Source organism: Enhydra lutris, unplaced genomic scaffold, assembly GCF_002288905.1.
Source record: "Enhydra lutris kenyoni isolate GAN:26980312 unplaced genomic scaffold, ASM228890v2 scaffoldscaffold3, whole genome shotgun sequence".
NCBI classification, from domain to species: Eukaryota; Metazoa; Chordata; class Mammalia; order Carnivora; family Mustelidae; genus Enhydra; species Enhydra lutris.
Window position 1 is genome coordinate 20,970,685 of NW_019154087.1, and position 13,876 is coordinate 20,984,560.

The window sequence follows — 13,876 nt, forward strand, 5'->3', positions numbered from 1 at the left end:
ACATGCACTAAGACATGATACCTCTTTAAAATTTGTTTGTCAGGATATTATTTAGAGGAGAGACTGACAAAGGGTGTTTATCCATTTTTCTTTTTTCAACTATTGTTTATTTTTTTATTCGTTCTATACAATAGAACAAATCTTTTATTTTTCTGTTATGGAATAGGCTACACAAAACACTTGGAACATATCTCTGAGCTTCTTGCAATTTTTTTTTAAACTATTATTTGTAAAATGTCTTCTAGGCACTGGGAGTACAATGAAGAGGTATCCTCCTGTCCTCATAGGAGTAAGGAAGACTAACAGGAAGTGCCAAGTGAGGGAAATGTGTTATTCTGAGAAAAGCTAACAGAGGCTCACCATGAGTGGGGCAGGGAAAGTGTTTCTGAAAGATGTAACATTTGAGCTACTTCTCAGAGGACAAAGAGAGAGTGAGTCTGTGCAGAGAAGGAGAAAACATGTTTCTGAACATGCCGCAAAGGCCTGGGGGAAAGAGTGAGCATGCTTTGTGGGAGGAAATTAAATCTTTGAGCAGGGTAGCCACAGGGAATGTAATGCAGACAATGGTGAGAGATGCAGTGGAGAACCTTCTGCGAACCGCAGTGAACAGGGTAAATAGAGAGACTGGATTTTCATTACGGGCAACAGAATTGTTGATTGGTTTTAACCAAAGAATGGCATGATTGGGCTCTCATCTCTGAAGGGTTATGCTCCCTGCAGCATGGAGAAGGGAGGCAGGGATACGGATTAAGTAGAATGTAGGGATGGATTGCTGCCGAATAGGGCACTAGTGGTTAGACTGCAGGCAGGGGAATTGTGGGAGGCTGGAGGTTAATTTCATGGAGACGGAGTGGGAAAAGGGTGAGGAAAGGCTCACGCCCGGATTTCTGTCTTGGGAGACGGAGGTGAGTCCCCACTCATTGAGATGGGGACACTGGAGCTGGGGAGATAAGGTGTGAAAGTTAGTAGGTCAATTATTTTCTTTGTGCCTAAAGCATTTGCAAAATATTCAAGCAGAAAGGCTCAGAAGGCAGATAAATATACGGGCCTTGATAAGGAAATTTTCCAACTGCCACTGCAGGACCCTGAGCCTGCAGGGTGCACACAGCAAGCAGGTGTGGCCCAGATGAGGGACCTGGGTGACCACATCAGGAAACCACCCTGATGGTGAAACAGTGGCTCTGCTGTGTGGACTTGGGGCTCAGCCTCCCATGGCAGCCAGTTCCTCTGTAACCAGCCCAACCAAATGGACAAGCCAAGGATTATTTAAACCAACAAATTACTGTAGTCTTCCTTGCAAAGTTTTGTGGCTTTGCTCATTTGTAAATGGGTGCCCTTGGGTGGACAGTGTTCATTGGGGCTGCTCACGTTCGTATGCTATGAATAAATCCCCAATGTTTTAAATCAGTTTTCTCTGCAGCTCAACTGTTATTGTGCCTCAGTCTCTCTTTTTTTAATTGGTCTAGATCTCAAGAAAAAGGTCTGGGCTAGAAACAATAGATTCAGGAGTCAAGTGGGCTGCTGCATAGAAAATAAAATAGGAAAATGCCATAGGTCGTATGGCCCTTAGAGACTAACAATGCATTTGACCATATGAATGGTTCTGAGAAGTCACTTGGGGAAAAGACTCCCTGTTGAATTTTAATTAACCCAGTCTGTCTAAATCATTTGACCCTGAAACTTTTTTGCCCCCAAATGACCCCATTAAATCCCAGAGAACCAGTGTTTTGTAGAACATGCTTTGATAAATGATAGGTTAGGCATTTGCATGAAGGAAGTCTATTGATACTCACATGCCTATACTTAAATTTTATGTAAAAAATAATGCCAACTAGGTTACATGATTTTTCTCAGTCATCTGCCTGTTGAAGTAATCTCACTACTAAATGCCTTGCAAACCAAAGTACAACCACCATCCACCTCTCCAGAGGACCTGAAGTCATAAGCCCACTATCCAGAAGGAACTAGCCAGCCTCTAGAAGTAGCAGGTCTTTAAATGTGAAGGCACTTGGAGAAACTGAGAGCAGCTTTACATCACCTGCATAGGGAGTGACGATTGCACATTTTCATCTTCACCCATACAATCAAGAGATTCACAGTCCCTAAATCGCACGTGAAGAATTCCGGCTCTACCAGGCACTAACATAATTTAAACCTATTTAATGATGGCTACTGTAACAGTACTTTTGGAAATCAAAAGTCCTTTGCCCTTGGCATATACGTGAAGCAGGGTCTTTGGTCACCAGCTGGAGCCAATATCTCCAATGCCACCTGCCTTCTACATTTCAGGTCTGCCAGCAGCTCTGCAGCTGGCCATGGCCTCCCAACCAAAGTCCATGTTTTGCCAGATGGGTTGAAGCTGTTCTTTAATGAATCACTGTAGATTTTCTACTAAACTTCATGCTTTTAATGATCATATTTGACCTCCCTTTCAAAAAAGCTGAGTAATAGCAGAGGGTTCTGAAGAGCTCAAGTGTTTATGGTAGAAAGAACAATAAACTGACAGACTCATCACCAGGATTGTTTTCTCTCCCAAAACCCTCATTAACAAACTGTGTAATCTTGGATAACACACTCTACTTCTCTAGGTTTCAGATTTCTCAGTTATGAAATGAGTACAATAGTTGCCAACCTTTCTGTGTCACAGTGTTACCATGGCAAGCCAATAAGATAACGGTCACGAAAACACTTTGGAAAGCATGCACTTATACAGAAATGTAAGAGACCGTGATGGACGTATCTATAATGATTACAAGTAAGGCTCAATAATTACTTATTCATAGTACTGTTGGTTCTAATTTGGTGGTGAGTCATCACCACTTGGACAATGAGTCATATGTGAAGAAAGCTTGAGTCAAAATTTCCCATGGAAGGTATCTGGCGGAATATCAGATTCGCCACCTTGCTGCGTGGAATACGGCCACCATCTCATTTATAACGCTGTCACTAGGTAGTTACTTAATGTTATGCTCCAAACCCACAGCTGAATTGTTTCCCACAACTTCCGCTTTGTAAATTAAAGTAAATCAGTTTTTTTTTTATAAATAATTTATCTGAATAAACACTTCATCTCTTGGAATTTATTTCATCCTTGGAAGTTCCTCATCACTTGCATTGAAAGCAGAGTCGTTACCCAAGTTAAATTATGGTTTCTACCTAAGTTTTTAAAGAAATCAGTTAAAAAGTCCTCACAGGGGGCGCCTGGATGGCTCAGTGGGTTAAAGTCTCTGCCTTCGGCTCAGATCATGATCCCAGGGTCCTAGGATCGAGCCCCGCGTTGGGCTCTCTGCTCCGAGGGGAGCCTACTTCCTCCCCTCTCTCTCTCTGCCTGCCTCTCTGCCTACTTGTGATCTCCGTCTGTCGAATAAATAAATAAAATCTTAAAAAAAAAAAAAAGTCCTCACACTATTAGTTAGCTCTTTGAGGATATAAGAAATAGTAACATCAGTTCCCCTAGATTCCAGTCTCCCTTCAGCAATCTCATGCCTGTCCTTCTGTTCAGTCTCCACAGCTCTCTTCAGGACCTGTGTCTAGGGTGGGAAAAGACACATTCATCTACGAACTGCAGCAGGGACCCGCAGTCCCTACCATTTCCCACACTACTGCCAAGCCCCAGTGGTACCCAACAGATAGAAGGAAAACAAAGAATTCCATCTCAGAACCTCTCCTGGCTAATTGAGGATAAGAGTAAATATATGTCAAAGCCTGCTTGAAATTAAGTTTTTACGTATAGAAAATGTTAGTACGTCATTTGTGTGGTATAGGAACCACATTGAGGAGCCGACTTTAAAAAAAGTGTATGCTAAAGAATTCAGAGACTGCATTTGGAAGTAGAAATTTGGGACTGCGACTAGATTCAGTCAAACCATCCATTTTACTAATGTTATCTAAAATTCTTCATTTATAAAGACATCAGTAACCACTGAATGTAGGGAGGTTTAAATAATAAACAAACAAACAAATGAATAATAGGCATGGTCCCTGCCTGCACAATATTTATAATCAAGTGGGAGATAAAATCAAAAAGAAAGCAAAATAATATGTAATTACATCTTGGGATAAGTTCAGAGAAGAGTATACTGAAGAGGTTCCTCTTGACTGGATGACCAGAGAAGGCTAATCTGAGGACATGATACTTAAGCTAGAACTGAAGACAAAGTCTAGACTGAGAAAGGAGCGACAGCAAAAGCCTGAAGTCATGAAAGGGACAGCATATTTGAGCAACTATGGAAAGACTTGAGTCAGATTCTAGCGAGGGGAGGAGGAGTGTTAGATCAGTTTCATCAAATATTGATAGGCCTGGTAAAATGTTACATTTCAATCTAAGTGCAAAGGAAAGCTTTTGAAGGATTTTTAGCAGGGGAGTTAATGGATCAGATTAACTATTTAAAGGCAAGAGGGAAAAACAGAAAGATTAGTTGAGGGGCTACTACAACAGGCCAGGCAAGAAATGCTGGTTGTTGGACTGTAGAGGAAAGAAGTGGATATTAGAGATGTATTTAGAAGGTAGAATGGAAAGGATTTGGCAGTAGATTGAAAATTGGGGCAGTGGAAGACACCAAGGATGGCCCCTAACTGTCTGGCTTCTGCAGGTAGATGGGTGGGGACAAAATACCAGACTCCGTTCAAGGTCAAAGATGACTCACCAGGTGCCCAAGCATCACTCTCTGCCTTGGGCTGTAAGAGTGGATGAACTACTTTGATTCTAACAGGTGGTACAAATGATGGGTCGAGGTTGATTCTAACCATATCTTTCCCGGTGTGTTTGTTAGCTATCCAAATTGTCTTCTTTTTCCATGTTGAATAGAAGATCCGATCACCAAAAAGGGACATTGCAAACAAATTGTGCCTAAAAAACAAAACAAACAAACAAAAAAAAACAGAAAAAATATAAAGAATGGCAGAACATTTGTTCCCAGGCTTATTGACATTTCACTTCATTTCAATTTATTGACTGAATTTTAATTACCTACCTTTTCAATTATATCCCATTTAGGTTTAGAAGCAGATATTAAGTTTAAAATTTTATTTATTCATAATCTGAATTAATGGGGTATAATTTCTAGCTTCAGATTCATTGTCCCATTCTTTTGCTAATCAACATTTAAGTGTGATTAAAGTAGAAATAGGGGGGGCACCTGGGTGGCTCAGTGGGTTAAAGCCTCTGCCTTCGGCTCAGGTCATGATCCCAGTGTCCTGGGATCGAGCCCTGCATCGGGCTCTCTGCTCTGCAGGGAGCCTGCTTCCTCCTCTTTCTCTCTCTGCCTGCCTCTCTGCCTACTTGTGATCTCTGTCAAATAAATAAATAAAATCTTAAAAAATAATAATAAAGTAGAAATAGGGAAGAAAATAGAAATACTCCAAGAGTGGATTCTGGTTGCATCCATTTCACACTTCACTAGTTTCTGCCTCTTACCACAAGCTGGTGAGTCAGTTACAGGCAAGATAGCATATCAAATGAAACATAATTGCTTCACAAATATAGGACATAGTAATTCCAAAAAGAGCAACTATAACCTATAACCAACATGTGAGAATTTATTAGATGCCAAAACTCTGTTAAATGTTTTTATTTGCATTTCTTTACTTAATTTTCACAATAACCCTGAGAAATAGTTACTGCTATTATCCCCACATTAAAGGAAACTGAGGAGGGGCGTCTGGATGACTCAGATGGTTAAGCGTCTGCCTTCAGGTCAGGTCAGGATCTTAGGGTCCTGGGATTGAGCCCCGCATCAGGCACCCCGCTCGGTTAAGAAGTCTGTTTCTCCCTTTCCCACTTCCCTCCGGCCCCAATTTGTGTTTTCTCTCTCAAATAAATAAATAAAATCTTTAAACACACACACACACACACACACACACACACACACACACCAAAAAAGGAAACTGAGGAAAAGTCATGTAATCTTCCCAAAGTCACTTGTCCAATAAATGATAAATCTACGACTTGTACTCATTCAAGCCTTTTGGACTTCCAGATCTGCGCTAAGCCATTCTACCAGTTCAGCTGGACAAACTTTAAGTGGCAATTGCTTTAATTTATACTAAAACCCAAACTTACCGTGTAAGGTGTTTGCTAAAATGGACAGAACCTCCGTCATAATTACAGGAACAAATATAAGAATTGCTTCCTTCTCTGTTGTACTGAATCCAAAAAAGCCGTTTATCAAGCACATCCACTGACATAGCTGTTACTCTTCCTGACGTCTCTAAAAGAATTTTCTCTTCCAGGCCATTCAGGTCTGCTCTGTGAAGGCTGCCAGCCACCTCTGAAGACCAAAATATAACCCTGAGAGCAAACACATTATATAGGCATGTAATTGAAGGTAAAGTCACTTAAATGGCCAACTCTCAGTGTTACAGCGGTCCCTGGATAGCCACTCAGGATGAGTTGGACTATTTTGAAGGAAATTCCAATTCAACCAATATTTATTGCCCTGCTATGGAAATTCCATGTAATTTCAAGTTAAAAAAGGAATTAGGCTTCTCTAGTAGGAAATCATGGTAGTCAAGAGCCCCACTTGTAGAGGGAAGCCTGCCTTAGTTCAAATCCAGGCAACCTTCTCAGGGAGGAGGTCCTTCTGAGTTCAAAATATTGATTCTATGAATTATCATCCGATTTTGATATATATTTCAATGTCTGAAAACAGCAGTTACCTTTCTACTGGATCAATTGCTACATTTGCAGGATAGTTTAAGGCGCTTAAGAGAACTCGAGAATTGTTTCCTTTCATATCTGTTATTGTAATCATTCCTTCCTGTTGATTTGACCAAATAAGTTCTTCATTTATCCAATTTATTGCCATTCCTGAAACATTTTTCTCTATATTGCACACTCTCTGTAAAATCAAATTTCAAAATATTACTATTTTCTCATTCACACCAACATCGTTTTTATTTTTATGTATAAAAGTCTATTCTTTTAAGTACTTGTCATTTTTTGGTGCATTCATAAAACTATTTAAATCATGAAATAGTCAGAGATACGGTGCCATTGTTTTGATGGAGCAATGTTAACCCTCCCTCATGAATATTTCTGGGCTTTAAAGTGAAAAATTATCCTAGGCTTATTGAAATTAGGCAATCAACCATAATGCATTAACAAGTTCAACTATAATCAGAGAGATTTCCATGCTATCTTAAAGACAGTTTATCCATTTACTAATGGAATTTTCCACATTCTCAGCTGAACCCAATTCTAAGCTTTGCCAAAATCTGGCAAGATGCCCTTGACCTTTGTGCACAGACTTCTAAAATAAATCAATTTCTCATTAGAGCCCCACTTTCCTGGCCCCTTCTCTTCCATCAGGCCCCACTTTTTCTACAAGTCTTCAGTGCCCTCACATTGTGACCCTATGGCCCAAAGACCAGAGCCTCTCCTTATGCTCCTTGGGTACAGTTTCCTGCTCTGTAGTGATAAAAAGACCAAACAAAAACCTCTTTTACCTCCTAATTCCAGCATGTGCAGGTAAACCGGTCAGTCTTCTTGAGGGGTGCAGAGTGGGAGGTAGGGAGAAACCCTGATTTGTGTGGTTGCAGATTTCCTTGGTTTGTTAATATTCCCACCATAGCTGATTTCTAGCCACTGACACGACATCACTGAACTCAGATTTTGCAGATTAGTCTCACAAGCTTCCACTATTCCTACACCTTATGCAAAGTAATCTAGCCAAGCCATTGAACCAGCTGCCAACATATTAATATATTAGCTCACCCAGGTGAATTGTATTTTAACAGGTGTTTTTTGTAACAGTGTTTTAACCCAAAGGAGGGGGATACAATGGTGGATTTTCGGCACCAGGTCAATCCTTTCCTAATGATTTGACACAAATTCACAAGTATTTAACTTTTTTCCCTAGTCTGTGACAGGAAACTCTCCAGATTTTGAGACTCGAGACTTTTGGAACTATTTTACAGATGGCTGGAGAATAATGAGTAGCCATTCTTGTTAAAGGTGACATTAGTAAGTCCCAGAATGTGATAAAAGAAATTAGCACTTAAGTGAAGCTTTTAAGAATAACTGAAGGGAGAAAGAGTTGAAGAAAAACAAAAGAAACAGTGGGCACTTTGTCCTGGGAATAAATGCTTAAGGTTTCTCCAGTCACGCGTCTCTGTAATCCATCTCTCAGGAATCTAGAGAACATTCCTCCTGGGACTCATTTAATGGTTCCACCAGTCACAGAGAAAGATCAAAGATCTTTTGTACGTACTTGAAGCAAAATACTTTATATCTGACACCTGCTTTATTATTTTTTCCCCCCAGAGTGCAAACACCTTAAGAATCAAAAAAGGTGGAGCGCCTGGGTGGGGCTCAGATGGTTGGGTGTCTGCCTTTGGCTCAGGTCATGACCCCAGAGTCCTGGGATTGAGCCCCGAGTCGGGCTCCCCGATCAGAGGGGAGTCTGCTTCTCCCTCTCCCTGTGCCTCTCCCCTCCACTTGTGCTCTCTCTCAAATGGATAATGAATACATAAGATCTTAAAAAAAAAAAAAAGAATCAAAAATGTTTTCTTCCTAAATATCAGTGCTAAAACCCATGACATTCAACAAATCAGGTTCCCAAACTCAGCACAACTGACATTTGAGGCCAGATAATTCTTTGTTGTGGGGGCCATCCTCTCTATTTTAGGATGGTTAGTAGCATCCCTGGGCTCCGCCCACTAGATGCTAATAGCACATTCTCTCTCCTTGCCAGCACAGGTGTGATAACCAACAATCTTTCCAGACTTTCCCAAATGTCCCTGGAGGAGCAAAATTGTCCTCAGCTGAGAACCACCGGAGCCAAAAGTAATCATGTAAGTAATCTCTTTTAACCATGAAGTGGTGACCTGACTTAATAAATTTATATAGTTTCAAAATTCCATTGACATCCTGACTCCTTTTGGGGTCTTCTGAGAATCAGTACCACATTGATGAGTTTGTTCAGTAACATGCGACAGATACAAATGAAACAAATATCTACAAATGTCAGAAATATTTCAATTGAAATGTAATTTTCATTCATCTGTTCTTTACAAATTAATGATACCATGTTTGTCAACCTATACAAAAATCCCTTAAATGCTTTAGGGTTGTTCTTTACCTCTTGCCTTGTCCCATTCAGAAAAACTCTTTGCAGAAGTTTTCTTTCTAGATCTACCCAATAGATTCTTCCCGTATTGTAGTGAAAATCCATGATCACTGATACACCAGCATCTGCCACCAATTGCTCATGATTAGTTCCTTCCAGGTCAATCCTAAAGATACTGTTTCCATGGGAGAAAATTAAGAAGGGTGCAGGACCTGGGTGGGAAGAGAAAAACCAAACTGTATATTTTCAATATTTCATCTGATTTAGACTAAATATTTCCCCATGGCAACCAATACAAGTAGGTTTAATTTTTTTTTAAAGATTTTATTTTTATTTATTTGACAGAGAGAGACCACAAGTAGACAGAGAGGCAGGCAGGCAGAGAGAGAGAGAGAGAGGGAAGCAGGCTCCCCGCCGAGCAGAGAGCCCGACGTGGGACTCGATCCCAGGACCCCGGGATCATGACCCGAGCCGAAGGCAGTGGCCCAACCCACTGAACCACCTAGGTGCCCCCGAAGTAGGTTTAATTTTTAATTCCTGGTTTTGTATTTTCAATAAAGAAGATTATATGAAGAACATGTTTCTGTGGATGTTCTCCATTAATTTCACAAATCATCTTCTTCACAAATGGATTGTAAGAAATGAACATTGTCAAGGAAATGTTCAGGAAAAAAGAACTTTTTGAAGAGAAAACCACATTCTACTCTCACCTATAAAACGCCATTTTATATGAAAAAAGAAGCCACCTCCTAAACTCTGTTTTGGATAAGCTCTGGATGAATGTAAATTTTAATTATGCAAAATGGAAATAATATTACAGATATTATCATTTTGGAAATGGAACCCACCTCCTCTTCTTACCTTATGAACAGAACTTCAGGGTAATGACAGAGAAGATAGGGGAAACAAGGGGCCCTTTTTTTTTTTTAAGGATTTTATTTATTTATTTGAGAGAGAGTGAGATCATGAGCAGGAGGGAAGGGTAGAGGGAGCAGGGAGCTGAGCAGGGAGCTCAATGCAGGACTCGATCCCAGGACCCAGAGATCATGACCCAACCTGAAGGCAGACATCCAACCGACTAGGCCACCCAGGTGCCCGAAAACAAGAGGTCTTAGGCGGAAGCAAGGAACACACCCTGTGAATGCTCTGAAGTGTGTTGTCCCTCTTGGCATTGCCATATAAAACACAGGCTGCCCAGTCAAGTTTGAGTTGCATATATATTGCACGGGACATACTTATGCCAAAAAATCATTTCACTATTTACCTGAAATTCAAATTTAACTAGTTGCTCTATATTTTTATTTCTAAATTGGGGTGGTGTATCTCCCTGGATTTTTTAATCCTGCAGGACTGAGCCCTGAACCCTAACCCTATTGTCTCCTGTTCCAGGCGATGGCCACCTTCCCACTTGGACTCCCAAGTAGTCAACACCTGCTGGGGAATGCGATACTTCTCTTTGGAAACCTCGGCACCAGTGATTAGCTGACTCTGCACAGAGCTTGCCTTTGATGCTTCAGGAGAACGCCAGAGAAGAGCTTTGTCTCCTGCAGCCCGGTTAATTGCCTTGGTCTCTTCTGCCTGAGCTCCTTCCACTGTGCCTTTAGAAAATCTGGAACCTCTGGGATGAGTGGGGCACTGGAGATGAATGCTATCATAGTCTACCTTCCCCACTAGGTTTACATTATTCTGTTTTCACATTAGCTTTTAATACCTTAATGTGACAAAGTAAATGTGTTTATTGTTCTAAGCATTAAATGAAATGATGGATTAACCTCCTCTTACTCAGGGATTATGTTCTATAGTCATTACATATAGACATTATATATAGTCATATATAATATAGACATTAACTCCACTTTAGAGGATATAAGAATAGATATAAGAGGAAGGAAGAAGTGCAAGATCGTGAGAGTTTGAAACAGATGCCAGCATGAGTGTCCAAGCGAATTAGCTCCATCATTCTTCCTGTATCTTTCCCGTGATAGAAGATCCCTGTGCAGATATGGAGGACAGCCCATTTTCTTTTTTCTTTTTTTTAAAGATTTTATTTGTTTATTTGACAGAGAGAGGCAGAGAGGCAGGCAGAGAGAGGGGGAAGCAGGCTCCCTGCTGAGCAGAGAGCCCGACGCAGGGCTCGATCCCAGGACCCTGAGATCATGACCTGAGCTGAAGGCAGAGGCTTAACCCACTGAGCCACCCAGGCACCCCAAGGAGAGCCCATTTTCTATTGCCACTCCAGCTGTGGAACCAGAGGTACCATAGAAGAAATGGGGAGGGCACTGAACTGAGAGCTGAGAGGCCTTGTTTCTAGTACTGGCACCACAGCTTCCCTACACATCTCACAAGACCTGCCTGCCCATGCCAGAGGATTACTGGGGAAGAAATAAAATTTATTATCATTTTTTAAAGATTTTATTTATTTGACAGACAGAGATCACAAGTAGGCAGAGAGGCAGGTAGAGAAAGAGGAGGAAGCAGGCTCCCTGCTGAGCAGAGAGCCCGATGCGGGGCTCAATCTCAGGACCCTGGGATCACGATCTGAGCCAAAGGCAGAGGCTTTAACCCACTGAGCCACCCAGGCACCCCTAAAATTTTGTTTTTTTTAAGAATTTATTTATTTTGAGAGAGAGAGAGAGCATGAATGAGAGGGAGGAACTGAGCAAGGACCCCAAAGTGAGGCTTGATCCCAGGATCCTGGGATCATGACCTGAACCAAAGGCAGACGCCTAACTGACTGAGCCACCCAGAGATCCCAGAAATAAAATTTTAGATGAGAAAGTATTTTATTAATTGTGGAGCACTACATAAGTATAATTTGTCATTGTTGATTCCTAAAACCGAGGTCTCACTACATAGTCTTGTGCCACTGTTCAGGTTTGAACCCTGGGATGAAAACGTTGGTGTAACTCATTTCTTCCAAAGCAATGTGTCCTAGAGGAGAAGAAGGCATACAAAAGACACCCTAAACTGAGAGCTACTGATCTGTCAGACTGTAGATTTAGCACTAGGAATCATTTCTTTGAAATGCATGTCATACATTCTCTATAAACTGAATAAATGTGCCCATATTATTAATTTTATAGTGCACTGATACATTGATAAGACCAATAAAACTTTTTATTCATTGAAAGTATTTTAAAAATTGGTGGGGGAGCACCTGGGTGGCTTGGTCATTAAACGTCTGTCTTCAACTTGGATCATGATCCAGGGTCCTGGGATCGAGCCCCACATCAGGCTCCCTGCTCAGTGGGAAGCCTGCTTCTCCCTCTCCCACTCCCCCTGCTTATATTCCCTCTCTCCCTGTCTCTCTCTCTGTGTCAAATAAATAAATAAAATCTTAAAAAAAAAATAAAAGTATTACAAAATGGGGACACCTGGCTGACTTCATCAGAAGATCATGTGACACTTCATCTCAGAGTCATGAGTTTGAGCCCCACTTGGGTATAGAAGTTACAAAAGAATTAAATACAACTTTTAAAAAAATAAATAAAAGTATTACTAAATGGGAGGTTTCCGGCTTTAAAAAAAAAAAGGAGAGAAAGAAAAGGCACTCTAAACATTTTAGACAGACTGTAACATAATGCTTTGTACATAATCAATACTCAAAATTTTTTAATAAATAAAGAAATAATTGTGTTTTGCTCATTTGTCTGGCTTCAACCATAAGAACAAAGCTGAAGACACCAGCAGATACTACAGATTCATAAAATCAGAGTCAATCCTACAGTTATTATACTAATAGCAGTAATAATAATAATAATGATAGCAACAAATTTTCACATCCTGATCTCATTTATGCTTAACAGAACACCATGGACTAGATAGGCCAGATATTACAATGAATAAACCAAAGAGAAAAGAAAAATCTGGGGCGCCTGGGTGGCTCAGTGGGTTAGGCTTCTGCCTTCAGCTCAGGTCATGATCTCAGGGTCTTGGGATCAAGCCCCATGTCCGGCTCTCTGCTCAGGGGGAGCCTGCTTCCTCCACTCTCTCTGCCTGCTTCTCTGCCTGCTTCTCTGTCTACGTGCGATCTCTCTCTGTCAAATAAATAGACAAAATCTTTAAAAAAAAAAATGAAAAGAAAAATCTGAAGAATACCTAGATCCCTAAAACACAAACCATAACATTAACTTTAGTAACTTTTCAAAAAATAAATAGAAAATATTAAATTACTAAGTATGAATTAACTAATGAATATTCTCTTCAGATTTTTCCCATTCACTGGTGAATCATGGCATCCAGGGTTTATCATAGTCTCTTAGAACTGAAATATTACGTAATTCAGTGTTCCCCAAAATTGTTCAAAGGAATCACACAGGGTGCTGTGAGTGTGTGTGTCTTTTTGCAGATCCCCTCCCTTGAGATTCCAATTCAGTAGGGCTAGGCTGAGGGCTAGCAATCTGTGTTTTTAATAGACACTCCAGATGATTCTTACACTTGGTAAATTGGAAATCATAGGTCTAGTTCAGATGAGGAAATTCAGTGATGTTTCCCAAGGACCCACCACTGGTTGGTGTTTGAGTTGGAATTAGCAGCCGAATATTGTCCTTTCTCCTGCCTTGGTCTGAGTTACAATCTTCATTTTACTTATGTAACTGATTTTAGATTATTTTTATTTTTTAAAAGACTTTATTTATTTATTTATTTATTTATTTATTTATTTGAGAGGGAGAGTGATTGAGAGAACACAAGCAGAGGGGCGGGGGAGGGGTGGAAGAACAGAGGGAGAAAGAGAAGCAGACTCCCCGCTGAGTAGGGAGCTCCATGCGGGACTCTATCCCAGGACCCAGGATCATGATCAGAGCCAA

The 13,876-nt window shown here is 40.7% G+C and overlaps 1 protein-coding gene across 4 annotated transcripts in view; it reads right to left on the bottom strand.

Moving 5' to 3' along the window:
- LOC111156359 (epidermal growth factor) overlaps positions 1-13,876 on the bottom strand; it is a 100,971-nt gene that overhangs the window by 68,965 nt on the left and 18,130 nt on the right. For all 4 annotated transcript variants that reach the window (XM_022517157.1, XM_022517186.1, XM_022517175.1 and 1 more), the window contains exons 2-5: positions 9,081-9,280; positions 6,658-6,839; positions 6,062-6,289; positions 4,647-4,849 (exon numbers count right to left, since the gene is read on the bottom strand). In XM_022517157.1, coding sequence (XP_022372865.1) covers positions 4,647-4,849; positions 6,062-6,289; positions 6,658-6,839; positions 9,081-9,280 — 813 coding nt within the window. The remainder of the gene's footprint in view (positions 1-4,646; positions 4,850-6,061; positions 6,290-6,657; positions 6,840-9,080; positions 9,281-13,876) is intronic.